This window comes from Bos grunniens, chromosome 3, assembly GCF_055505025.1.
Source record: "Bos grunniens cultivar Pamir isolate PY7600 chromosome 3, Bosgru_T2T1.0, whole genome shotgun sequence".
In the NCBI taxonomy this organism is placed as follows: Eukaryota; Metazoa; Chordata; class Mammalia; order Artiodactyla; family Bovidae; genus Bos; species Bos grunniens.
Window position 1 is genome coordinate 5,821,999 of NC_141167.1, and position 27,085 is coordinate 5,849,083.

Consider the following 27,085-nt stretch of genomic DNA (forward strand, 5'->3'; position numbering starts at 1 on the left):
CGCCTGTTACCATTCGCTGGAATTAAAATGCATGGGAGTACATTCTGGATTTGACACAGCCTCCTGGTTCCTATGCTGAAGAAGGTCTGGCTGGTTTACAGCCCATGTTTAAGATGTTCAGGAAAGAGATGTTCTCAAGCCTCCAAAAACCACGTAACAGTCTCCTGACGGTGAAAACAGCCTTACGTCCATCACCGGATCGTACTGGGATGTGTGTGTGACGGAGGCCCACAACGGGGTGGGAGGGTCCAGGTGGAACTTGGAATCTCCTCCTGGCTTCTGGAGGTCCCTGTGTGATGAGCCAGCCCCACCTGTGATAACCTGCTTCATCAGGCCTCCTCTGCAACCCTGGCCTCTGGAAATCTGTCCTCATGGAGGCTTCCTCTGAATGGCCTCTTCTCCAAATACTGGGTTGGCCAACAAGTTCATTTGGGTTTTTTGTAAGACGTTACAGGAAACCCCAAACTTCTTGGCCAACCTGATACATTTTGGACCCTGAGCTGCCTGATCCAGGATTTCAAATCTAGCCCCACTGGCAGCATCCCTATGGCTCGTTGTGTTGTTCACATATCTGTTCTCACAGTCAGAGGCTCCTCTCGGAGCCAGGGACATGATGGACCATATCGGAGTCTCAGGAGGAGGGAGTCTCAGGCTATTTCTAGTACCTGGAAGCCCCGGCAGGTTCCCTATTTACCTGAAAGTCTTTGGAAACCTAAGTCTAGGGCTTCCCCGATTGCTCAGTTGGTAAAGAATCCGCCTGTACTGCAGGAGACCCCGGTTCGATTTCTGGGTTGGGAAGATCTGCTGGAGAAGGGATCGGCCACCCACTCCAGTATTCTTGGGCTTCTCTTCTGGCTCAGCTGGTAAAGAGTCCGCCTGCAGTGCAGGAGACCCTGGTTTGATCCCTGGGTCGGGAAGATCCCCTGGAGAAGACAAAGGCTACCCACTCTAGTATTCTGGCCTGGAGAATTCCATGGGCTGCATAGTCCATGGGGTTGCAAAGAGTCGGACACGACTGAGCAGTTTTCACTTTGGAAACTAAGGACAAGAGATGGCCCAGATTCCGCGACCCTCATCCCAGGCCGGAATACTGTTCCCCCTGACGACTGTGGCAGGAGACCCATGGTGGTTTCGGGGGCCCCACTGATGTGGCCTTTTCTTGTTCTATGTTTTCTCTAGTTTTCTTAATAAACTTAATAAAGCCCCCCTGGGGCAGGGGAGGGCAGTACTAAGCCTTTTTTCCCCCCAACAGCTTTATTGAGGTGTAATTTATATACAATTCACCTATTTAAGTTTATATACATTTCAACAATTCCTAGTACATTTACTGAGCTGTGCAGCCATCCCCACAATTCACCGTGAGAACATTTTTATCACCGAGGAAAGCCCCCCGACGTCCATCTGTGCTCAGCTCCCACTTCCACACCCAGGCCATCACTAATCTGCTTTCCTTCCCTACGTGCACACGTGTGCGTGCTCGGTCACGTCAGTCATGTCCTAGTCTATCGCAACCCCGTGGACTATAGCCCATCAGGCTCCTCTGTCTACTAGATTTCCCAGACAAGAATACTGGGGCGGGTTGCCATTTCCTTCTCCAGAGGATATTCCTGACCCAGGGATTGAACCTGTGTCTCCTGCATTGCAGGTGAATTCTTTACCACCGACCAACCAGGGAAGCTGCTTCTCTCTTGCTGGATTTGCCTTTTCTGCCTGGCTCCTTTCACGGAGGACTCCAGCCCTAAAACCATTCCACTGACGACTATATGAAAACAGGACTTGCAAATTAAAAAGAAACACATCTGAGGGAGGGCTTTGCATTGAACAAATATTTGGCCTACTGTTCAACCAATTCAAAGAATTTTTCATACCATTTCCACGTTTGTTTTGCTTCAGAAATACCTACTATATTTAGGTGCTAGGGTTTATGTAGACTGTGAGTGAGTCTAAATGGACTCTTCTGACGTTTAAAAGGAACTTGAAACTGCTGGGTTTAAAATCTGAAAAGTAAGAACAGCCTACGCCATGCTGGATAAAACCTGATCGCTAACTTCCCAGAGTACAGGATGTGGATTAACCCTCAGTATCTTTAGATATCAACTGATGATGAAGTTGCCCACTCTGAAGAGACCGTTAGGATAATTAACCCGAGGATCGGAGAAGTCTCTTTATATGGTGTCTTTATCTACACTCAGTCTAACTCACACCAAAGACATGTCGAAACCTTTTGTAGTGGATCATAAATGGGGGAAAAGAGGAGATTCGAAGACGGGGCTCCTCAGTGGAGTTTAGCTCAGCGTCTGATGGACACTGATGTTAGGAGAAATGACCCGTGCTGACACGCGGCTCAGACAGGTCAAGAACCTGCAGTTTCTTTCTACCAGGTCAGGCTGCTCGCTCTCACAGTCAGGTGGTGTGCAAACTCCAGTCTGGAAAGGACTAATGTATTACCAAGGACATCGGGACAAACCTCTAATGAAAACTTCTTTAATGAGAAGGAGGGTTGGCTACTCTAAAGGACTGTCTGGAAGGCAAAAATCACGGGCTCTTTGTTCCTGGGAAGCCCACAGCCCTCAACCTCCTGCTCTCGTCAACGGTGGCCCCAAGTGGCTTCTGGAGGCTGGTGGTTCTGATTTGCTTGGCAATGAGCCTGCACACACCACCCCCCCACCCCAGCCAGTCCTGGCTCTTGGACCAGGTCAGAGTTTGAGGAAAGGGCTAGAGGATAGGATGGCGCTGATGGTTCTCCGGGGCAGGCTGGCCTGGGGAGGAAGGCTCCGCCAGGCAGGAGAGCTGAGGCCAGATAACTTCAAGCCCAGGCAGTGGCCTTGACATACAAGGTCTCATTTTAGTCTGAGACGCAAACTATACTCAGGCCTGGGGACAGGAGATTCATGTCTGAAGATCCAGCTGCAGGGTCCAGGGAACCAGTCCAGGTCCGTGGGCTGAGGGAGAACCCCAGGCCTTGGGAAGATGATCAAGGTATAAGACATTTTGCCAAAACAGGGACGAGGCGGAAATCCAGGGGGATCTGGGCACAGCAAGGGGATAACGTGTGTACCGTTTACCGACCAGGGAGCACTGGGGGTGCTTTACACACTTTTGGAGCTCAAGACTTCACAGAAGGCTGAGCACCGAAGAATTGACGCTTTCAAACTGCAATGCTGGAGAAGTCTCTTGAGAGCCCCTTGAATAGCAAGGAGATTAGTCAGTCCTAAAGGAAATCAACCCTGAATATTTGTTGGAAGGACTGATGCTGAAGCTCCAATACTTTGGCCACCTGATGCAAAGAGCAGACTCACTGGAAAAGACCCTGATGCTGGGAAAGATTGAGGGCAGGAGGAGAAGGGGACGACAGAGGATGAGATGGTTGGATGGCATCACCGACTCAATGCACATGAGCTTGAGCAAACTCTGGGAGATGGTGAAGGACAGGGAAGCCTGGTGTGCTGTAGTCCATGAGGCTGCAAAAAGTTGGACGTGACCGAGCAACTGAACAACAAAGGTATGGAACCAACCTAAGTGCCCACTGATGAAGGAACATAGAAGATGTTATAGACACACACACACAGGGGACTACTACTTAGCCATAAAAAGATGAAATCTTGCCATTTGCAACACATGAATGGACCTTGAGGGTATTACGTTAAGTGAAATAAGCAAGATTGAGAAAGACAAATACCATATGGTTTTACTCATAAGCAGAGCATGAAAAAAAAAAAAGAACAAATCAAACCAAACGTGGTGATGGTTATGAAGGGAGGATGGAGGAGAAGGTGGAACGGGTAGAGGGATCTAGCTTTACAGTGACTGATAGAAACTTTCAGTGGTGAGCACATTACAGTGTATACAGAATTCAAAATATAATGCTGGATAAATTAGGGGTTTGGGATTAGCAAATACACACTAATAGATATAAAATAGGTAAAAAACAAAGATCTATGATGTACCGTGTAGCACAGGGATCTACAGTGAATATCATGTAAAAAGCCTATAATGGAAAAGGATATGAAAAAAATTTATATACATGAAAAAGTGAAAGTGTTAATTGCTCAGTCATGTCCAACTCTTTGGGACCCCACGGACTGTAGCCCACCAGGCTCCTTTGCCCATGGAACTCTCCAGGCAAGAATACCAGAGTGGGTCACCATTCCCTTCTCCAGGGGATCTTCCCGGCCCAGGGATCGAACCTGTGTCTCTTATGTCTCCTGTCTTGGCACGCAGGTTCTTTACCACTAGCGCCACCTGGGAAGCCCAATGTTATAAGCCAATGTTACCTGAACTGTAAAAAAAGATGCCCTTACAGAGACTGTTTATACTTAATGGAAGGTTTTCCCAACTTTTTACTCTTACAGCAGTGTTAGCAGGGGGAGTGAGGGGTTGAGGGCGCATTTCCACAAAGGATGACTATTTTCAGAAACATAACTATCTTTTTTCCCTATCAGATGTCGCCCATTGATTTGCAGCTATATAATTATTCGATTTCAGGAAGAGCCACTCCATATTACAGGAACATACAGGGCACACCCTTCTCTTTGCCAGACCATCTAGGCAGAGACTGATGGCTGACCCTGAAAGTCCAGTGACTGGGACTTGGATCGCAGTGCAAAATACCCCAGGGATGGTCACTGCTCTTCAGCTTCTGTGATCACACATGAAAATCACTTGTGACTCCTGAGTATCACCTCATAGGTACCGAACATGAAAGTTACAAGGGATGCAGAAGACGTCTACGAGATGAGTCTGCTTCCCCAGAATCAAGGAAGAAATATCATTTCATTCTGTTCTGCAGTCGTGCCACTCACTCGGCGACAGAATGGATCCCATAGGAACATACGGTATTTTATACTACATCATAGGAAAATAACTGCATTGTCTTTCCAGAAACATTGTTCCTGTTTGTCCCAAAGGGGCTGGCTCAGTACCAGTATTCCTGCAGATACTGATGACGTTCTCTGATCACTCACTTGATTAAAGGACACTGTAGTCAATGCGATGTGTGTGCAGGATCGTTTTCACACGAGCTTGTTGAACCTGACTCCACAGTACGTGACCTTGGAGAACATTTTCACCCTTTAAATGCTTCGTGATTTTTTTCCTTCAAAAAACAATAGATGACATTTACCTAGAATTCAGGCTTTTCTTTAGAAGCTGAGGTATTTGTCATGGTGCTACATATCCTGCTCATTTAATCCTCAAAATCATGATACAAGACAGGCACTATAACTGTACCCATGATGCTGACGGGGTGACTGAGGTCAAACACACAGAGGTCAAACAGCCCAGGATACACGGCAAGTCAGTGGCAAACTGAGATTTGACCCTGGTCAGTTGAACGTGAGCCTAACTTGAACCTCAGCTTCAGAACCAGAACCCTCTGGACATAGACCAAGCTTGACCCATGCATCTGACATGTACCATGCTTCTAGGTCTTATCACTAAAAAATTAAAAACAGCCATTGATAAGAAATTATATTTAAGATATTTCTTTGAAACAATGAAGTATGCACAAAAAAAACACCATTGGCAGAAGCAGAATCCTTTTCAAGTGATTTTTTGAGCAATAGATGTCAGCCACAAAAACAGTACATATGCTATTTATATAAATACCTTGGCCACCTGATACAAACAGTTGACTTATTGGAAAAGACCCTGATGCTGGGAAAGCCTGAAGGCAAAAGCAGAAGAGGGTGGCAGAGGATGAAATGGCTGGATGGCATCACCGATTCAATGGACAAGAACCTGGGCAAATTCTGGGAGATGGTGAGGGACAGGGAGGCCTGTGCTGCAGTCCGTGGGGACGCAAAGAGTCGGTCACGACTTTGTGACTGAACAACAACAAAGTCTTGTCCTGATAGAGAGCAAATCCATGAACACTGTTTAACAGAGATCAGCTGGAAGGGTACGAGGCCACTTCCTGGGGTGACAGAAATGTAACCACAGGAAAGTGGGTGACACATGTGTATGTGATTGTCAGAACTGCTGGAACTCCTGGCTCCCTCAGATGCGTGCAAGGCACTGTGTCCACAATATGCGTGCGTGCTCAGTCACGTCTGACTCTTTGCAACCCCATGAACTGCAGCCCACCAGGCTCCTCTGTCCATGGGATTTTCCAGGCAAGAATACAAGAGTGGTTTGCCATTTCCTCCTCCAGGGAATCTTCCCGACCCAGGGATGGAACCCACATCTCCCACATTGCAGGCAGACTCTTTACTGCTGAGCCACCCGGGAAGCCCAGGCAGAATATAGCTTGATACAAATATTTAAAAATTACCCTTCCCCACCTCACTAAATAATCCAGTAATTGCAAGATTTCAGGATGTATCGCAAGGATCTCACAAGGACGCTTTGAGTGAATTTTTTGGTTTACGTTTGGACTAAGAATGAGGTATTCAAGGGACTGGCAGGAGCCTTGCACATTCAGGGTGGCCTGTGAGCCAAAGCCTCCTGCAGTCTGGGCTTTAGTAAATGGATCTGCAGAGTGAGTGGGCTTTGCTGAGCTTGGGGAGGGAGGAGGCCTTGTGATGATAAGGGGGAGAGACAGTGGACAGGAGGAGTCAGGCCAGGGGAGCAGGGTTTTGCAGGCAGCACGGCCAAGGAGCCATGCTGGGAGCACGGTCCTCAAGGTCATGGGCGGTGCTGATGACATCAATAGACACATGATGATGGGGACCTTCCAGGCCACGAGATCAACCACTCCATCGAATCTCGGCAGAAGCGCCCCAGGGAGAAGCCACGGAGACCCGCAGGCTCGTCTTCAGCGGCGAAAGGGGTGCCCCAGCCGAAGAGGTGTTTGATGGGCAGCACTAGGGTTTGGGAAGGCCATGTCAGAGCTGGTGTCTGGAACATCGGTCCTGGGTCCCTCATTAAACCACAGCCCGGGTAGCCATCGCAGGACTTGGGCTCAGCGTGAGACCATTGTCCAAAGAGCCCCTTTTGAAAAGCGCCAGGAGACGGGCTGTTGTAGCAGCAACCGGACTCCACCCCCCACCTCGGGAAGCACGTTTGCGCTGTAAATACACGCATTCTCTGTGCTCCGGGCCCCATGGGGCCCCCGCTTTGGATAATCACCCAAGTGTCCACAGGCTGGCCAAACACCAGAGCTGTTCTGCAGAGAGCCCGAAGGAGTGTTAGCAATGGGACAGCAAAGGTTTCCAGGCTGCCTGTGAACACATGGGTCAGGGGACCGCCTTTGATGGTGGCTTCACGGCCAGATGAAACCCAGCCATGGTGCTGGAAGCGTGTTTCAGAAATCAAGCGCGACAGGCAGGTGCAGAGGACCCAGCGGGCGCAACAACGGGGTGAGCGGTGCAGAGCCAGCCGTGGGCTCCTAACTCAAAGTCGGCAGCCGCATTCCCTGCCCTTGAATAAGTAATTCAGCCTCCCCGGCCCCATGATTTCCAAACCAGGTGGGCAAACGTGAGGAACAGAGTCCTCTTCAACCTCGGGCTGAGACCAGTGAGTTCTTAGGAAGCTGTGATGAAGTCAGAAGGCTCGCTCCCGTCTCAGCTTCTGGTCTCCCCACTTCCTGCCTCCACCTGCGTCTCTCCCCACCTCCTGCGGGCCTCACTCTGCCCTCGGTCCATTGCTTCCTGCATCCCGATCTCTGCTTGCAGTGAAGGCTGAGCTGGGATGAAGGCGACTGGCTTTATCTGGCCTCCTGGGGTTTGAGGGCAGGGGACCGGTCAGGGTCTGGAGGCACCTTGGTTGGGCTGAAGAGCTGCATGTGAGCATTTACAGAAGAGGGCAGGCGAGGCCTGGAGGTCAGGCCCCAGGCCAGCAAAGCAGCAGCACAGCTGCCCAGTGGCCGCAGATCACACGCCCTGGTGTCTGGGGCGTGGTGGGCAGGGGGGCGGGGCGGAGAGCTTGGGGATCGTGCTGGCAGCCCCCCAGCCAGCAGCCACTTCGTGGGCAGGGGCCACACTTCCACGGCTGAGGCTGCCCTTTCCGGGCCACTTGGCTGGGGGCTTCCCTGATGGCTCAGTTGGTAAAGGATCCGTCTGCAATGTGGGAGACCTGGGTTTGATCCCTGGGTTGGGAAGATCCCCTGGAGAAGAGAAAGGCTACCCACTCCAGTATTCTGGCCTGGAGAATTCTATGGACTGTACAGTCCATGGGGTCGCAAAGAGTCGGACACAACTGAGTACTTTCACTTTCACTTAGCAGCTGGCTGGAGCATGCCTGCCTCCCTGAAGAGTCCAAGGAGAAAGGCAGGAGCTAGTCCTGTGTGACCCGCAGACCTCCAGACCCTCAGCTCTCAGCAAAGGTGGCTCATTGACAACAGGCTGCGGGTTAAGGAGGGGGGAAGACATGTCTGGGGTGAGGCTCGGCCTTCACCTTGTCCCATAACAAGCCTGTCCACCCGCTCCATCCACATCGGGGGCCTCTGGGCCTCCCTGGAGCTCGGCCAATGACCTGGGCGCTGCCTCCCGGTCCTGCTGCTGCTCTGCCCGTGCTGGGCGCTGCTGGTTGGGTGGGAGGGCCCCGCTGGCCCCCTGGTCCCACCCGCCGAGGTCTCCACCCTGACTGGGGTGTGGGGACACCGGGTCCGAGAACGCTCTGGATAAAGAGGGGGACCAAGGCACGCCGAGAAATGGGCTAGAAGAATGCAGAGGACGCCAGGCTGGCCCCGCTCTCAGCTTCTGCCCTCTCTGCAGCCTGAGATGAGCCTCTGTGGGTGGCCCAGGGCATCTTCCCACCTGACCTGTGCAAGCGCCTCAGGAAGCAGGCACGGCTGCTTCAGGTTTACAGATGACAAGACTGAGGCCTGGGCATGCTCTGCTAACTTATTCCCAGGGGCAGAGTGAGGACCAGAACCCAGCGAGGGCTGTTCCCATAGCTACCACCTTTGTCTTCTCCGGAGAGTTGCTGTCTAAGCCTCCTGCAACAGACGCATGAGAGATTTCGCCAAGGAAGTAACCCGCTGTCAGGGAGAAAACCTCCCACTCCCAGGTTACAAGTCTACACGAGATTGGTATTTCTAATAAGCACCCCTAAGTGCCCCTGATTTCTTCTCTTTTCTCATACAAAGTGCTCAAAGGACCACCCCCCCGCCAGCCCTCCCCCAGAGCAGACACGCAGTCCCAGCCTCAGGCAGCCCATACCCCTGACAAAGGCTGACCAGCGATTCCTCCCCTCGAGGAGGCAGGCAGGTGCGACCAGCATGCATCTGGGGAAAGCAGAACTCAACGCCTCGGGATGGACGTGCAGGAGACTGACCGGTCATCCCTCGGTGCGTGCTAAGCCTGAACAAGAAACTAAAAATGCTGCCCGTCACGCTTTCCAGCCACCAGTCTCCACCGTGCTCAGGGGGCATCGTGGTCCTCAAGTGTCGGAAAGAAGACCACGTGCTACATGGCAGGGGGTGGGCATGGGCGAGGGTGAGGCCCCTGCCCCAAGCTGCCCGCTGGGTGTTGGCAGGAGGTGAGGGGGCAGGCGCAGACACGCTGCCATCTGGTCATCCTGTGTCCTGCTGAGCCCCGAGGGCAGCTGTACTGTGTCTCGCGGCTGTCTGGTGCCACAGGCAGTACCCACTGGCCACTGACCCCTAACAGCCCAGCGGCAAAGCACGGAGGCTCAGAGTGTGGGTTCTGGAGCTGGGCTCCTGGGAACAGACTCCCTGTCACCAAGTACCTGCTGTGTGACCTCCAGGGGGTTCTGGGAAACATTAAGTATCAGGACGCTGTGCGACAGCTCAGGGGCTGTGCTCAGGGTTGTCAGGATGTAGGAGAGCTGGCAAGGCAGGACGGCGTTGGGTGGGGGACGGCGTGGGGGGGCCAGCCCGCTCGCCCGGGTGCTGTCAGAAGTGGGCAGGCATGTGAGAGCTGGTACACTCGGTCTTCACAATGCTGACGGGCCACGTGGATCCACCCTGGAGGTTATGCTTTGCAGGAAGGACGGCGAACAACAGCCTTCTCAGTCTCCCAAGGACTGGCTCACCACCACCCCCAGCCTTTGGGGCTCAGCTCACCTCTGGCCTCGATGGCTTCTGGGTGCTGGGTGTCAAGGGCCAAGGTCACCTTGCTTTGGCCACAGGCTCTTCAGTTGCGAAGGTCTCTCATGAGCTGCGTGACCACGTGAGAGGCAGTGGTCTGGTTCGGGAGGGTTCCCCTTGATGGTACTCGTAGGGCTTATTTCAGGACCTTCGATTCTATACCGTTGATCTATATGTCTATTCTTATGGCAGCATCACGATCTTGGATTATTATAATTTTGTAGTAAGTTTTGAAATTAGGATATATGGTCCCTCCAACTTTGTAATTCCTTTACAAAATTGTTTTGTCTATCTGAAGGTCTCGTGAGTTTCCATTTAATGTATGGCATCAGTTTGTCCATTCCTGCAAAAAAAGGCGCTTGCACTTCTGAAAGAGACTGTTGACTCTGGACGTTATTCTGGGGAGTCCTGCTACCATAGCAGTATTAGGTCTTTGATGCCACGAACACGGACGTCTTGTCAGTTATTGGTTCTTGTTGTTCGGTCACTGTGCCATGTCCGACTCTGTGACCCCACAGACTGCAGCCCACCAGGCTTCCCTGTCCTTCACTATCTTCCGGAGTCTGCTCAAACTCATGTCCATTGAGTCGGTGGTGCTATCTAACAATCTCATCTGCTGTCGCCCCCTTCTCCTTTTGCCTTCAGTCTTTCCTAACATCAAGGTCTTTTCAAATGGGTCAGGTCTTCGCATCAGGTGGCCCACGTATTGGAGCTTCAGCATCAGTACTTCCAATGAATACTCAGGGTTCATTTCCTTTACGATCGACTGGTTTGATCTCCTTGCAGTCCAAGGGACTCTCCAGAGTCTTCTCCACCACCACAATTTGAAAGCACCGATTCTTCGGTGCTTATCCTTCTTTGTGGTCCAACTCTCACATCCATACATGATGCTGGAAAACCCATAGCTTTGACTATACGGACTTTTGTTGGCAAAGTTGATGCCACTGCTTTTTAATATCCTATCTAGGTTTGTCGTCGCTCTCCTTCCAGGGAGCGAGTGTCTGTAGTTTCACAGCTGCGGTCACCGTCCACAATGATTTTGGAGCCCAAGAAAAAAATCTGTCATTGATGTTATTGTTTACTCACTAAGTTGTGTCTGACTCTTTGTGACCCCATGGGCTGTAGCCTGCCAGGCTCCTCTGTCCATGGGATTTCCCAGGCAAGAACACTGGAGTGAGAGGCCGTTTCCTTCTCCAGGGGTCTTCCTGACCCAGGGATGGAACCTGAGGCTTCTGCATTGGCAGGCAGATTCTTTACCACCGAGCCACCACGGAAGCCACAAAATCTGTCACTGTTTCCACTCTTACCCCTTCTATTTGTCGAAGTGATGAAACCAGATGCCATGATCCTAGCTTTTTGAATTTGAGCTTCAGACCAGCTTTTTCACTCTCCTCCTTCACACTCATCAAGAGGCTCTTTAGTTCCTCTTCACTTTCTGCCATTAGAGTGATATCATCTGCATGTCTGAGGTTGTTGATATTTCTCTCAGCAACCTTGATTCCAGCTTGTGCTTCTTCCAGTCGGGCATTTCCCATGAAGTACTTGCATATAATTTAAATAAGCAGGGTGACAATAGACAGCCTTGTTGTCCTCCTTCCTAATTTTGAACCGGCCAGTCGTTAGTCTTCTTTAATTTCTCTCAAAGATGAGTTTTGTAGCTTTCAGTATATAGGTTACATTTACTCTTCAGTATATTATTCTTTTTGATGCTTTTGTAAATGGAATGGTACCCTTAATTTTTATTTTGGATTGTCCATTTCTTGTGTATAGAGCTACAACTGAATTTTGTGTATTGCTGAGGTCCTTTATTAGCCCTAACAGTTCATTGTGAATTCCTTTAGATTTTCTATATACAAGACGATGTCATCTGCAAATAGAGACAGTTTTACTCCTTCCTTTCTAATCTGAATGCCTTTGGTTTCTCTTCCTTGCCTAATTCCCTGGCTTGGACTTACAGTACAAAGTTGACGAGGAGTAGAGACAGCGGACTTGTCTTGCTCCTGATCTAAGGGTGGAAGCTTCCAGTACTTTGCCATCAAGTTTGATGTTAGCTGTGGGTTTTTCATACACGTCCTTTATCAGGTTGAGGAAGCTTCTTTTTATTCCCACTTGGCTGAGCGTTTGTATCACGAAGGGGCACTGAATCCTGTCAAATGTATTTTGTGCACCTCTTGAGATGACTATGCAGTATTTGTCCTTTGGTCTATTGATGTGCTGTATTATTACACTGCCTCACTTTTGACTGAACCAACCTTGCATTCCTGGGGAAACTGCCATTTGCTCATAGTATATAATCCTTTTGTACGAGGGCAGACATAGAGATATAGCAGCTTTGGGATGGCATACTGGATATGCCAGGCCCAATTAGAGTCTGGTAAAGAAAGAAGACTGGTAACCTGGGTCTTCAGAAATGAGGAATAAAGTCCAGGGACTTGGCCTAAGACTGGGAGAGAGACCCCACACAGGCTGTGGGCATTTGTTTATACTGCCTGGTGGAGACCAGTGCTTCTCAAATTTTAATGTCCACAGGAATCACCCAGAGAGCTAAAACTCATCACTGGGCCCCGCCACGGGGACACACTTGGAATGGGGCCCAGGAATGCGCACTGCTGACGCTGCAGTAAACCACTCTGCGGATACAAAGCAAAATCAACACGGACCACGCCCTCTACATCAGCAGACCCTCCCCAGCACCTGAGCGGGCAAGGGGCACCTGCCTCTCTCCCCAGCAGCACGCAGGACCCAGGCACAAAGGCGACTGGGGTTTCCAGACAAAAGAGCCCAGGAAACTTCCTAAATACGATTCTCCTTTAGCATTAAATCGCATGATTAAGTGGGTGGATTAATGACTAGTTCATCTTAAAAATGAGAAAATGCTTGGTTTTTAAAAAAATCACAATCATAGAAGATGCTGCCTGTGGAACCGGAACTATCCTCTGGTCCAGCTCCACATTTCATCATGCGGATAATAAAAAATATGGTTGTGAGGCTTTTGGGAAAACAAGCTGAATGTTTTCAACAGACACTGCTGGGTCAGGGATTCAGTCAGGAGAAGGATGTGGTTATGGGAAAATCTGAACCTTTTGACTACACTGGCTCGTGCATCTATTTAGGTATCAGCACTATTTTTTAAAAAAATTTTAATTCAGCACCGTTTTCCACAGAAGCTCTAAGGATTAGCACTGACATCAGAAAATTAAGACTTCAGAATCGTGACTGAGTAACTTAAAAATCAGGTCTGCCATATGAATGCAAACTGAAATGAATGATGCTTTATTATCCTCAAGTTACCATGAGTGAGGCTACGAGATTTTATAAGTGGAAAAATATTACAGTTACATTATTATACATAATAAATTTACAGTAATACTATCTAAATGCAGACACAGGCTGGTAGGAGTATGAGCCGGGGCCGAGGGGAGGAGAGGGAATGGATACGTGTGCACACAGTGGGACCTCTGGATGCCACACTGGCCGGTGGATGTGGCCACATGATGCTGAGCAGGAAAAGGCCAGGAGCAGCTGGAGGACCAGGGCGGGTGTCAGAAGTTAGGTCCTGAGTCCAAATGACCTGTCCCTGAGTCCTGGGTGACCCGAGATAAATGGCTCCAGGACCCTAACTTCATAGTCTCTCCGAGACCTGGGAAAGGGTGGTGGGGGGGTCATCCAATGTTGCAAGAAGGCTCTGTGCTCAGAAAAAGTGCCCCATACCCTGTAAGCTGGGCTTCCCAGGTGGCGCTAGTGGTAAAGAACCCACCTGTGAATGCAGGAGACACAAGAGACACAGGTTCAACCCCTGGGCTGGGAAGATGCCCTGGAGGAGGGCAAGGCAACCCACTCCAGTATTCTTTCCTGGAGAATCCCATGGACAGAGGAGCCTGGTGGACTATGGTCCATGGGGTCACAAAGAGTCAGATGGGTCTGAGGCAACTTAGCAACGCACACGGTGAGCTCTGGGCCAGGCTTACTTGCTTCGGCCTCTTGCTCATTATGAGGAAGAAGAAAGCAGAGCCTCGCTCAGAAGAAAGAAGTTTCTGCTGCAAAATGATCCAAACATCACTGAGAGGAAGGACCCTCTGGAAAATTCTCTGCTGTGGAGGAATCAAAACACAGGCAGTTGTTTTAGAGTATTTCTAGGCACCGGCTTAGAATGTCTCTCATGATACGTAACTCAAGCCTAATGGTTCATCTCCACATCACATTGCTCCATCTACGACCACAAATGGACGTGGGCTCAGAAGTGGTCAGGGCCCCTACAAGAAACGGATGCGAGCAGACGACTGCATTTTCAGCTTTACCAGTGACAGTAAAAATCCTTAAACATAAAAAAATTCCTTGATTGTCTCCATGGCTGCATTTCAGAAAGCAAATGAGAGCGATTCTCAATCCAAGACGGCTCCCCGGCCGCAAAGCTGGCTCCCCCACATTTGGTTTCCTGCAGGATCAAATAAAAGATGGGTTTGCGTGCGGCAGGCAGACGGGATAAACCAGCAGCACTATCCCGTCCACCTGCTTCAAAGGCAGGTGACGGCAGAGTTACGCTGCAAAACGTGGATCCCGCTTTACTTAACCTAATGGAGAACCTTGTTAGATCCGCCTTTCTTATAATTAGGGCCGGTCTATCCCAAGAGCTTAATCAGAGAATGCTGCCAATGCGTAGATTCCCTCCACACTCCCTGCCTGCAGTTTACCGGAGGGACGGCTCTGTCTGTTGTCAACTGTAATCTTCAGGTATTATTTTTGAGGCAGTGTTAATGCACTTCTTGTTTGTACATTTCCCTGGACGGCTCAATACTTACAGCGGAGTATTTCTGATCTGGGTGCAGAGCTCAGGGAAACCCTAGCTTATTTAGCAACGTGCTAATGAGGACCGTCCAGTCAAGGAGAGTCTCTGAGTTACAGCTCTGGGGTCTGATTCCAAGCCGCCCTGCTCCGAGAAGTCACTAAAATATCTGAAGTCAAAGACTAGGTCCCCCGAGCAGCTGCTGGGTTTGCAGAGCCACGGACGTGTAAACTTCACAGGCAGTAAATATCACTCCTGTGTGGGGTACGGCGTGCCTGCAAACCCAAAGCTCCTCAAGGCCGGCCAGTTGTCCCTACATGCTCAGGACGCTGTCCCCGCCTGGACCTGAGGCTGGGAGGGCTGGCCCCCTGCTCTGGAGGCTGGGGCCAGGGCATGCCCGCTGACAGGCATGCCGTGATGACAGGAATGCACCCGGAGTTGCAATTAGTGGCCCTGTCGTTTTCGGGGGCTCCTGCCAATTAATTAAGCCTGTCAAACAGAAAAACCACAGCGCTCACATGATAATTTATATTGGAAGAGACGAGCCTGCCGGAGCACAGCAACTCCCTCCGCAAACAGAATTCTTCCCTCCGAGCGCGGAAACGCATAAGAGAAAATAAATAAAATAAAACAACAACAGGAAAGGGCGGGTGGGGTGGCGTGGGGGTTGGTCCTGCAAGGGGAAGAAGAAAAGTGAGGCTGTCCGTGGGATAATTGTTAACTCTGATCGCCAGAGTCGAAGACGGGGCTGATTAAAACTCCCGAGGAGCCCCCAGCTCTCTGAACCCTCTGCGTCCGTCTGGGATGACAGAATCAGAGGAGTTTATTCATACCATTAAGCCCCAGAGAACTTAATTGAAAGAAGAGCACAGCCCGGACCTTGACAAGCGGGAGGTCACAGTAATTGCTGCCGGACATATTTAACATTAAGATAATCAGGCCATTAATTACCCTTTGGATCATTAAATCAGCCAGTTGCAAAATGAAATTTCTGCCTCTATTACTCACTTGAGAGACCACAGGGGTGGCCTTTAATTTATCAGTGAGCTTGAGATACAAAGGCTGGGCTGGGGGGAGGGCAGGCGGGGAGGGGGGATAGGGTGCCCCCCCACCCCCCCACACTCGGCGGCTCTGGCGGCAGAGGCAGGGCATCAATCCGCCATGCTCGGTGATCGTGGCAAATTAACTAGGTGAGATAACCTCCGCTTCCAAAGGCAGAGGCTGGGGGTATGTAAATAGATGAGGGCAGACAGGGAGATCAGAGTCTGCACACCACTTAGCAGGATAATAAAGGAAATCATCCTTGATTATCAGTGCTAATTTGGACACTGCCGGTAGCTTGTTATGCGTGTTCTGAGTAGCATTTAATTAATTCAATTGCTTGTTAATGAGGGAAGTGACATGTGGGGAGCAGATGTCACCCAACTGCAGATGGGTTCTGGTCATCATGGCAAAGTCCTTTTTTTATCCCCCCCCCATGTTTCTCCCCCTGCCCATTTTTCTTTTCCCTTTTTTTTTTTTTTTAAGGAAAGAAAATAGGAAAAGGTGTCAAGCATAGAGGAACACTCAAAAGAGACAAAACACCGACCTCAGCGGGGCCAAGAGCTGTGGAAAAATAATAAGATGAGACAATCCTGGGGCCGCGTGGGTCCGCACGTTCCCTGAGGCCGCATTTGGATCAGTGCATCTTTATGCCAGAAATTTGAGCCTGAGATTACGATATTGTGATCTTAACGATCAAACCTAACGAGACAGAGACGTGGCCAAGTGGGGCTGCTTTTAATATCTCGGAGGGAGCGGTGGGGATCCAATTATTTTCAGTTTGGATACATTTCCCCTTTATCAATATCTCCATGTGCATAAATAAGATGAAAGTGGCGTTCGGAAATCAAAAGGACACGGAACTCGGATCACCGGGTGGACCCGCTCAGCCTGCGAGCGTGCAGTCCGTCAGTCTCTCCCACGCAGATTCCTGACGTCCGGCCCCACGGCCTCCTCCCAGACTGACAGCGTTTTAGAGGTTAAAGACAAGAGGGGCGCCCAGGGGTGCAGGGGAACTGACACATGACGGAACCCAGAGAAAGGATGCTTGGAGAGGGAAGGGAACGCACACCCATCAGCAAGCTGGGGTCCCTTCCGAGTGGGATCAAAGAGACGGTGGATGATTTCAGCTGGGCTCAGAGCTTTTCCCAAGGGCTCTTTCATGGAATTGAAAACGCAAGCTCTCCACTTCCAGGTTCCTTTGATTTCCTAGACCAAATCGGCAGGCCCCCAAAGCGCCTTGTAAACAGGCTACCTGCCGTGAAATGCAAATAGCAACTGGTCCCTGCACACCCTCCCGGGCTTTGGCCAAAGCCCGCCACCTGGAGATACAAAGATGGGAGATGAAGAGAGAGCCGCTCAGCCCAGCAGAGTTCAGCTGCTGCCAAGAGGAATGCGGCTGCGGAGGGCTCTGATCGGTCCTGGTAGGACATTCTTTTCCCTGCAAGTCAATCGAAAAAGCTTCGAAGTGCAAGGGGGATGGGATTGAAAAGAAGGACCTGCCTTAAGTGATGCAGACTGGCCCCCCGAGAACACCAGCGCGTGGCTGAGCGTGCCAGGATGCGCACAGAGGCTTGTGGAGACGGCTTCATCGTATCCTGGGCGTTTTGCTCACGAACCCACAAGGGTTCCAAGGCTCCAAGGCTGCACGACCCCCTGACATGTGTATTCCAAGCGAGCCAGTTTTCTGTCTCACTCACTCACTCCAGAAAGACGCACACGACTGTTTTAATGTCTTTACCTCCGAATCGTGTCCTGACACGGGTACTGGAGCCCTGCCTGGTTTCTCCAGACCCTGTGGGCGTCCACACACTCAGGCACTGACCGGCCTGCAGACAGCAGGCCGCCCCTCTGTAAGCCCCCGACGCTAGTTCTGTTCCCACCTCGCCTCTCCCTCTGCAGCTCCATTTACAATCAATATTTTAAGTGTGTGCTTAAATGGTATCAATAGCAATTAGAGGGGAATTCTGATTCCACCCCAGATGTAGTTAATTGTTACCACATCGATCTCTAACTGGCTCCTTTCTCCAAATTAAACCTCCATCACAGAGTGGGATGAAGGGCCCCCTCTCCCCTCCCACGACAATAAATTTAATATCGAATGCACCAGGGGAAAAAAAATGGCAGTTGTTGCAGAATCCATCCAAAAAAAGATTTTTTTTTTCTTCCTGGGAGTAATTAAAAGATGCTTTTCTTGACTAATGATCCCCTGGTTTAGGAATGGGAAGTCAATACGGCTTTGCCGCCGTCAGCTTCGATTGATCTCTGTGCTGTTCAAGTTTGAACGGCAGTTCTCGGGGCAGCTGAGAATCGCTAGAACCAATTATGAGCCGTCCGAAGCTGCCCTAATCAGGGTGCAGGGGACAGACGGCTGGTCAGAGGACCCTGCTTCCCTGTGTCCTGTGTCCCCTGCAGGTCTGGGCGACACCGTGCAAGGTGGTTTCAGGTTTTTTTTTTGGAGAAGAATCTGCTGGGTTCTATTCCCCATGGTCTTGAGTGTGTGTGTGTGTAAGGATCTGCCGGGTTCTACTTCCCCATGGTCCTCAGCCTGTGTGTGTGTGTGAAGGATCTGCCGTGTTCTACTTCCCCATGGTCTTGAGTGTGTGTGTGTGTGTAAGGATCTGCCGGGTTCTACTTCCCCATGGTCCTCAGCCTGTTTGTGTGTTTGAAGGATCAGCTGTGTTCTACTCCCCCATGCTCCTGAGCGTGTGTGTGTGTGCGTGCATGCGTGTGTGCTGGGGGAGGAACAGCACATTTCTAATTATATGCCACTGTCAGAATGAATCTTCTGAACAAGACAGAATGGACGGAGCTTCTCGGGAAAACAGCTGGGCCCCTTTTCAAAGAATTAGACTGGATATATTGCACTTGGCTTTTCCTCAGATGGAGATAAAAATTTATTAAAATATTTCTTTTTAGTATTACCTTAGGGCCACATTAGCGAGCCCTCCAGCTGTTTGTGCTAGCGAGCACCGCCAGTGGAGACAGCGAGATGGGGCGGGTAGGGGGGTGTATCTCTCCTGGTCTTGGGGAAGCAGGGACCAGGCCAGGCATCACTTCTTACATCGTAGGTGGAATTCCATGCGGACATTCCAGGGCAAACGTTTTAGTTTTCTGTCTGTTTGAAGATACTGCAGGAGGTAGTGGAGGAGGTAGGGGTCTGGGTTTTCATGATGCAATTATGTTGAGTTGTTTCTGAGTGTATCTGAGGCTCTCCCTCTGTTCTACCAGGACCACCGCCTTCAGACTGGTCTCCTCACCTGTCTCCATCTCTTCCTATGACCCTGCTGGCTGCCTCTGATCCTCCCGGGAACAGGTGGGACATCCACGAAAACTTAAACAGCCCCAAGAGCCCACCCTCTGCCCACCCCCAGTGAAAGTGAAACCTGCTCAGTCATGTCCTACTCTTTGCGACCCCATGGACTATACAGTCCATGGAATTCTCCAGGCCAGAATACTGGAGTGGGTAGCCATTCCCTTCTCCAGGGGAATCTTCCCAAAATAGGGATCGAACCCAGGTGTCCTGCCTTGCAGGTGGATTCTTTACCAGCTGAGCCACCAGGGAAGCCCAAGAATACTGGACTGGATAGCCTATCCCTTCTCCAGGGGAATCTGCCCAACCCAGGGATCGAACCCAGGTCTCCTGCCTTGCAGGTGGATCCTTTACCAGCTGAGCCACCAGGGAAGCCCACCCACCCTGAGTCACTGTTGAAGCACCACCCCTGGCTCACGAGGTCTTTGCTCCGCCATGGCCTTGCCCTTTCCCATCCCTCACTGTCCCCACGGCTCCACCTCCCCAGGGGCTCCCCAGGCTGCCTTTGGCGTTCCTATCTTTGCCTAAGCCTCCACCACACACTCCCCACACTCCTAAGCCTGGAGAACCACCCCATGGTTCCAAGGCCAGCTCAGAAGACATTTCTCCTGAACTTCCCTGAGACCACAGACCCCTTCCATCTCTGAATGCCACTGGGTCCTGGCATCCTTGGCCAGCTCTGAGCACACACACCCATCACTGCAGACCTAAGGTCATCACTTGGCGACCACTTCTGTTCTATGAGAAGGCACTCGATGAATATTTGCTGAGTTTAATTAAAACCACAACTCCCTGGGAGAATTACCAAAGGCACAGTCAATTCTCAAACATGTTTTATCTTCTTAAGAGTTGAACAGAATTTAGAAACTCCAAAGTTACGTTGGGCAAGACCACATAACCATACCATCCTCACCATAGGAAGTTCATGACAATGACTCCACCTGTGGGAAAGGAAGACTCAAATGTCTGTAATCTGTAAAGATACAATATGTACAATCCTGCACAGAAGGGGAAGTCATACACTCAGGAACTTAATTAAAATACTCAAGACAGAATAATAAAATACTCTTACATACAGTCTTCACTTATGAAGACAAAACTATTACAAAATATTTCCCAGTTAAAAACTTAACTGACATCTTTGTTTCTAATCATTCTAAACAGTTTCTAGTTATGACAGATGGAAAAACAAACTCTTCTAATTCATGGTATTAAAAATAGTACATATGCTCCTTTTACATACAAACAGTAAGATGTATAAAATTAATCTTTTCTCAACTTACTTCAACGTTTTCTGCATTCACACATTAAGCTCAATCCAATTTTCAATCATTTTTCTTTTTCAGATCTAACTACCCTCTAGTACATGTATGAAAAAATACATGTATGGGAAACTACATACATGTATGAAAAAATACATGTATGGGAAACTACATACATGTATGAAAAAAATACATATTAAAACACGAACTAATCTTTGAAGAATGCCACTAGTGGATGAACCAGTAGATTTCCATATTAGCGTTGTATCAAAATTTAAAACTGTAAAAGTGTATCATGTCTTCAGTTTGTAGGACCGTTGCCCACATGGCATACTACACAACGTAACTTACGGAAGAGCTCATAGCGCCGAGCTGAGAGGTTTTAAGCAGAGACGCCACACACCTTTCAGTTCCCCACCCCCTTTCCACAGAGCATCTAATACGAAGGGTAGGGTTAATGAACTGGCTTCATTCTCGCAAGTGAACCGAAGGGGGCACCCCAAATTCATTTTCCAGTGTTGGTGAAGCCCACCGCCCTGCCACACCATTATTGCTTATTGATAGAAACCGACTTCTTACCCCTCGCGTGAGGCCCACCCATAGACGGACGCCCAGGTTTCCTTGTCTGATCCCCGGCAAAACACATCAGCGCTGGTGCTGGGAGGCCCAGCCGCCCCCGTCACCGCGCACACTCCTGAGACGCGACGGCTGCGCCCGCCCACCACGCCTCTGCTTCAGACGCCGGAACAGCCTCGGAGACGCGACGGTCCACCCCGCCTCCGCGAAAGAGGCTTTCTCAGAAGACGGGCCATTTTACCACCTCTTAGGTACATTAAATATGCATGTGTACTCAAAAACGGCTTATAATTGCTGCAAATGAAAAATGAGAAACAGAATGGGCTCAAAATAAATGCGTTTTTTACACTGGGTAACAATTAACACTAATGAGGAGCCACCACACGTTACGGACTCCGTACTTGGTTGATTAAATGTGTTAGGAATACAGTTTAGAAAATAAAATATGTTTGGTTACTATCAACTCACTTAGTGGGAGGTCAGAGGGGAGTGGAGCCAATGGAATAGATGCTTATCAAAGACATAAGAATAACAAAATCAAAAGAATCCCAAATTCCATAATTAGTGTTAACAGCACAGCTTATGCCTATTAGAAATGTATTAATTAAAGTGATATATTCATCAGGTTAGAAGCTTAATACGTCTCTGAGAGAGGGAGAGGGATCCCCTAAGTGTAAAAACAAACATGAAAAATTAAGGAGTTGGAATTATCCACGTCCGTGGAAAACCAACTTTAAACACAGACATTTCCGGCTGGTTATTGGCCTTCCCACCGGTGGCCAGGGTGGTTCTCGCGGTGGCTGTCGCTAAGGTCACTCCCGGTTTTGTTGAGCAGAAGGCTGAGTGAGTGCCCGCCTCCCCGCACCCCTACCTTGTGGAGTCCAGCGAGGGCTTCGTCCGCCCCTGGGTGCTCTCTTCCCAGACGCTGTTGGCCAGCTCGTTCCCGATGGACGACATCACTTTGATGAGCTCAATGGGCCAGTCGTCGAGGTCCAGAGACCGGACTCGAGAGAGGTGGGTGCCGAGGTTCCGGTGGATCCCTGAGCACTCGATACACATGAGGGCTCCCAAGTTCAGACTGGCCCAGTTGGGATCTGCGGGCGGAGGAAGGGGACGCCAGATGCAACCGGACTGCCGTCACTCACTCCCAAGGCCCTTGGATCTCAGGAGCGAAACTGCTAGCCAGACTTCCCCGTCCAGCAGTCCCTCCTTGGAGTCAGGGCCTTAAACATGCTGCCTTGGACACCACCTGGAACTGTCTTAGGCATCTCAGGAGGTCTGACGTGATGGCGGCAACTTTGAGACACCTAAGGCTTTGGCCAAGGCCTCAGAATTCCCCACACAATGAACAATTGAAAGCATGGGTTTGGAGAGAAAACACGCACGTTTGGGCACTTCTGCAGACTCCCTGGTGGCTCAGACAGCAAAGAATCTGCCTACAGTGCAGGAGACCCAGGTTCGATCCCTGGGTCGGGAAGATCCCCTGGAGAAGGAAACGGCAACCCACTCCAGTATATCTTGTCTGGGAAATCCCATGGACAGAGGCGCTTCGTGGGCTACAGTCCAAGGGTCGCAGAGAGTCAGACACGACTGAGCGACCAACACACACAGTGGGCAGACCCCTTGAGCAAGCAGACACACAGGGAAAGGAAAGGAGGTGTGACTGGGTGTCTCTTGTGGATGGCTGCTGATGCAGGGAAGGAGAAGGGAAGAGAGGGACAGCTGGTCATTCCCAAAGCTGCAGTGTCCCCGGTAATTGCCTGCATCCGGGGCACATCAGCATTCTTAGTGGCATGGTGGGTGTGCTTGCAAACTTCAAAGATGAAAGAGGGGCTCACCACAATGAGAACGTCTGACTCTCAGGGATCTTACTGAGGGGCAACCACCCAAGCAGTTCCCATTTCTCCATCCTTCACTGCTGGCAAGATGGTTAGGTTCCTGCATGACTCGCAGAGCGAATCGGAACAGGCTTTGGGCTTGGACACCGAACCACGGACATCACGTGGGTCCAGGGAACAGCCCTGGGGCGCCTGGTGTGGAACTGGCTGGCCTGGTCAGGAGACTGAGGACCCAGGCCCAGGGCCGGCCTCATGCTAGAGTCTCCAGCTGACTTCCAAAGATGGGGCTGACCTTGACAGTCAATGGCTTTCACCACTGACAGAAGCAAATAAGGCTTAAATCATCCAGGAATAATCAATACCTTACTCCAGGTAGACTTGAAGAGTCACCAAAAAAAAAAAACCAGGTAACTGACATCATATTTATCTGGAATCATTCTATAAATGGCAAATGACCCGGGAGGGACTTTAGGCTAATTCAACAGAAATCAGCCAGCCATTTATTTAATATTTAACATAGGAAGGCAGGAAGGGGGTGGGGACCATGTGGTGGTGGGGTGGGGGGGACACACAAGAAGAGGGGTCTGTGACCTCAGAGGTGGTCTTGGTGGGGCAAAAAGAAACAAATGCCTGCAGAAATAATAATAATGATAACACACAGAAAACCAAATGGCCTTGCCACCGTGTCATTGCTCGTGGCCCTGACCTCAGTCCCTCAGCCTTTCCCTTGTCTTCCGAGAAAACAAAGCAGGTTGACCTAAGAGCTTAGGGTTAAATCCTGCTCCGTGACTGGCTCTTTGGTGACCTGGGCTGTCTAACTCGACCCTTCAGACTGTTCCTGTCCCTCTAGGAGTGGGACCCACTGTAGCACCAACTATTACAGTCACGAGAATTGAGAGAGACAGTGTCTGGCAGGATTGGACACAGACCTGAGAGATAACGTGTTTAAGAAGTGGAAGCTTAGGATCGCTTTTCTCTCCACACTTGTCAAATGTGGCCTCACTCTAAACCAACTGGCCCCAGAGCCTCCCCTGAACCAGTCTCCCCTTCTCACTCCCCGTCCCCAGCCTGGGCACTCACCCGCCTGGCCCACTCCCAGAAAACTCTCTTGCCCTCCAATCGGCCACACACTGTGAAGCCCGTGAGCCACAGAATATTCCCTTTAAAGGGGTCTTCCAGATGGTGGGTGGAAACCATCATGGACATGTCTCCTAATGGAGGTTCTGAGAATAATCAGATTTTGTGCTTTTAAAGATCTCTGATAAAAACACACTTCATGTGATGACTTCTCTTCTTCTAACTTCATGGCATGATGCAGCTTGAAAGTAAAAGTTAAAAATTCAAACAAAAGAAGACGCTTTAAAAAAGTCCCTCCAGGAGTGTGCAGAAGAGACCTCTTCTGTCTCCTGGAGGCCACAGACTTGGCCTCAGCATCCTGCTCTTAGCTGCCCTGCTGGCTGGGGTGGTCTCTCTCCCAGGCAGGCTCTCCCCTTCTCTTTGATGTGTGACAGTCCCGAGTTCTTCCTGTAAAGTCACCCAAATCCTACCTGAGCAGCAGCTGCCCTCTCCCTGAACACCAGAGCCGCTCGGCCGTGCACCCTGCTGTCTCCCTGGCTCCCAGCGACTCCCTCCCCACCCTCTCCGGCCCGGCCCACCTTCTGCACCAAGTCTGCTCAGTGTGTGCCCTGGGCGCTGGGTGCGGCGCAGCATGTGGGCAGCTGGCTGAAGCCCAGCACCGGTGGTGTGATTGTGGCTCATGGGGTTGCCAAGAGGCATAAGCAGGACTCATGAGAAGCCAGAATGGAAATGATTACGAAGAAGCGTTCACACAGGGACAACTGAGTCACTTTGCTATATGGCAGAAATTAACACAACACTGTAAATCAACTACATTTCATCTAATTAAAAAAGAGAGAGAGAGAGAGAGAAATACTTATGGTGCCATCAGAGAGGCTTCCGTGCGCAGGGCACTGTGTTAAAGTCCAAACAAAAGCACTTCAAGGCCTTCCGCACCATTACATCATGCACTGCACCTTCCACAGCAGATGACAGACGTGGGCTGCGGCAGCGTGGGCTGCGGCCGCCCACCCCACCTCCCTCTGTCCAGGGCGGAGCCTCCCGCCCTTGTGCGTACTCACTCTGGGTCTCGCAGTCCACGCAGTGGGAGTTCCCGCGGATGTTCCGTATCGACTGCAAGGCCATGGCCTCACTCTGGCTGGTCAGCCGGGACTGGGCACAGAGGGAGACAGATAAATGGAAGATATGAGGACCCTGAGATAAGTGTACATGACTGCGAAATAGCACCCGGGAGTCACCGATGGATCGTGAGCAAGCACACAAGTTTTGGGTTCAAAACGGGTCTCCTCTCCAGATGCCTTTGGGTTTCCCAGGCGGTGCCAGCGGGAAAGAGCCTGCCTGCCAACGCAGGAGATGTAAGAGACGCAGGGGTTTGATCCCTGGGTCGGGAAGATCCCCTGGAGGAGGAAGTGGCAACCCACTGCAGGATTCCTGCCTGGGAGATTCACGGACAGAGGAGCCTGGTGGGCTACAGTCCACGGGGCTGCAGCGTCGGATGCAATGGAGCAGCTGAGCCCAGCACACTAAATGTCTCTGGGATGGAGCCCAGCTGATGAAAAATCCATCAGGAGCACGTGGTAAGATGCGACAGATGAGAGGCTCGGTGCCCAAGACACGTCTGGTGGTTCCTCGTCAGGCGACCACGCCCCCATTACACTCTGCGCCTTGGGGACTCACTTCCCATTTCCCGTTCGGCCAGTTGTCGCACCAGCAAGGCCACCGTGCAGTGGGGGGTGGGGCGGAGGGGACTGTGCAAGTGGCTGGGGGCATTTATGCTTCAACACATCCTTCATCGTCTTTTCTGAGAAAGTCACAAAGTACAAAGGGGGAAAGGACAACATAAAATGATAAACTATCATCGTTAGGTTTTATTAATATTTTGATACCTATTCTAAGCTTTTTTTGAAAAAAGCACATGTATAGAGATAGAAGTGCTTTATTTTTTATTTTTTTTAGAAGTGCTTTAAAAAAAAAAAAAACCAGCACAGCATATGTTACTTTGGAATCTGTCTAATGTCATAGCGTCATCTCTCAGTGGCATCATGTAACCTCTGGCATCATTTTAATTCATTTATTTATTGATGTAGTGAATATCCAGAAGTTTTATTTTTTATATTCTAAAATTTGATTTCGGAAGGTAGCTATTACCTATGTTACTGATTTTCAGTCTTTCGGCACCAAGACTTCTTAGAGCAAGTGTCATAATAACTCTGGCATCATTTTAAATGACTGCATGATATTCCACTTATGATGACTTACTTATGAAGCTTTCTTTGATGGAAATTTAGGCTGTTTCCTGCTCTCCTCTACTATGAAGAGTGCTGTGAGGGATATGTTTACTGATAAAACTTTACATGAATTCATGATCATTTACTAAGGATGAATTTTTCAAAATAGAGGTGGCCAGTAAAAGGATGTACCTTTGAAGGACTTTAAGGCTCATGATGGATACATTTAATACAACGGTCAAAGCCAAATAAATTCCAGAGGACACTTGGAATAAACTTGATGTTTGTATAAAAATTATTCATAAATTGAAGCATCGTTATGTCAAATCGTTTGCTGTTAAATAATTGATAGCTGACCACTCAATCACAAACTACAATTTATTAACTGCCACCATTAGGGTAGCATAATACATCATTAGGGTTTTATTCCATGCCCAAATATTCAAAGTGTGTAGAACAATTTCTGTTGGCATTTGGAGTGAGTGTGTATGTGTGTGTGTGTGTATGAGTGTGTGACTGTCTCTGTCTACCTTTATAATCTCTTGGATTGCCACCAACTGATTATCCAAGGGCAGCTAGAATACGTCATAGCCCATTCTTTTCCCCTCCAGCTGTTCCTTGTGGATATTATTTCCATGCTGTACACCTGCACGCCTGGTCAGCAAATGCCCAAGGTGAACGGGTACAAGTCTGCCTTTGTGCCCAGCGAGTCCTCCTTCTAGGAGTGGTGCCTGACTGAGAGGGCACACGTCCAGGGAGAGGGAAAGGGCAGCATCCTGAGGCTGGTGTTTGCATCAGGCCCGAAGGTGATGCTGGCCGTGTCCACAGAGCAGGGAGCTGGGAGGAGAGTGGCAGGGCTGTGAAACAGAAGAGGCCAGCGCTGTGCTCCACCTTCCTGAGTCTGATCCTCTGGCATGGATTCAGGGTCCGACTCGAGATACCGTGATTTTATGCAAAATCTGGAGACGCGTTTTGT

At 50.0% G+C, this 27,085-nt stretch overlaps 1 protein-coding gene and 2 long non-coding RNA genes across 18 annotated transcripts in view; 1 reads left to right on the forward strand and 2 right to left on the reverse strand.

Annotated features, from left to right (window-relative positions):
• AGAP1 (ArfGAP with GTPase domain, ankyrin repeat and PH domain 1) overlaps window positions 1-27,085 on the reverse strand; it is a 572,168-nt gene that overhangs the window by 44,078 nt on the left and 501,005 nt on the right. For all 10 annotated transcript variants that reach the window (XM_086376769.1, XM_086376737.1, XM_086376748.1 and 7 more), the window contains 2 exons: window positions 24,943-25,033; window positions 21,838-22,060 (listed from right to left, as the gene is read on the reverse strand). In XM_086376769.1, coding sequence (XP_086232895.1) covers window positions 21,838-22,060; window positions 24,943-25,033 — 314 coding nt within the window. The remainder of the gene's footprint in view (window positions 1-21,837; window positions 22,061-24,942; window positions 25,034-27,085) is intronic.
• LOC147374895 (uncharacterized) lies at window positions 9,014-17,689 on the reverse strand. Of its 3 annotated transcripts, XR_015155000.1 has the most exons (3): window positions 17,557-17,689; window positions 13,960-14,082; window positions 9,014-13,748 (listed from the first exon to the last, which is right to left on the reverse strand). It is a non-coding gene; the product is annotated as an uncharacterized LOC147374895 (long non-coding RNA). The 3 variants fall into 3 exon arrangements; XR_015154989.1 differs by having other exon boundaries at window positions 9,014-14,082; XR_015154990.1 differs by lacking the exon at window positions 17,557-17,689 and adding an exon at window positions 15,293-17,167 and having other exon boundaries at window positions 9,014-14,082.
• On the forward strand, window positions 17,124-21,085 carry LOC147374896 (uncharacterized). 5 transcript variants are annotated; one of them, XR_015155028.1, is made up of 3 exons: window positions 17,124-17,239; window positions 19,047-19,131; window positions 19,350-19,486. It is a non-coding gene; the product is annotated as an uncharacterized LOC147374896 (long non-coding RNA). The 5 variants fall into 5 exon arrangements; XR_015155029.1 differs by lacking the exons at window positions 17,124-17,239; window positions 19,350-19,486 and adding exons at window positions 18,117-18,251; window positions 20,907-21,085; XR_015155031.1 differs by lacking the exons at window positions 17,124-17,239; window positions 19,350-19,486 and adding exons at window positions 18,117-18,251; window positions 20,696-20,810.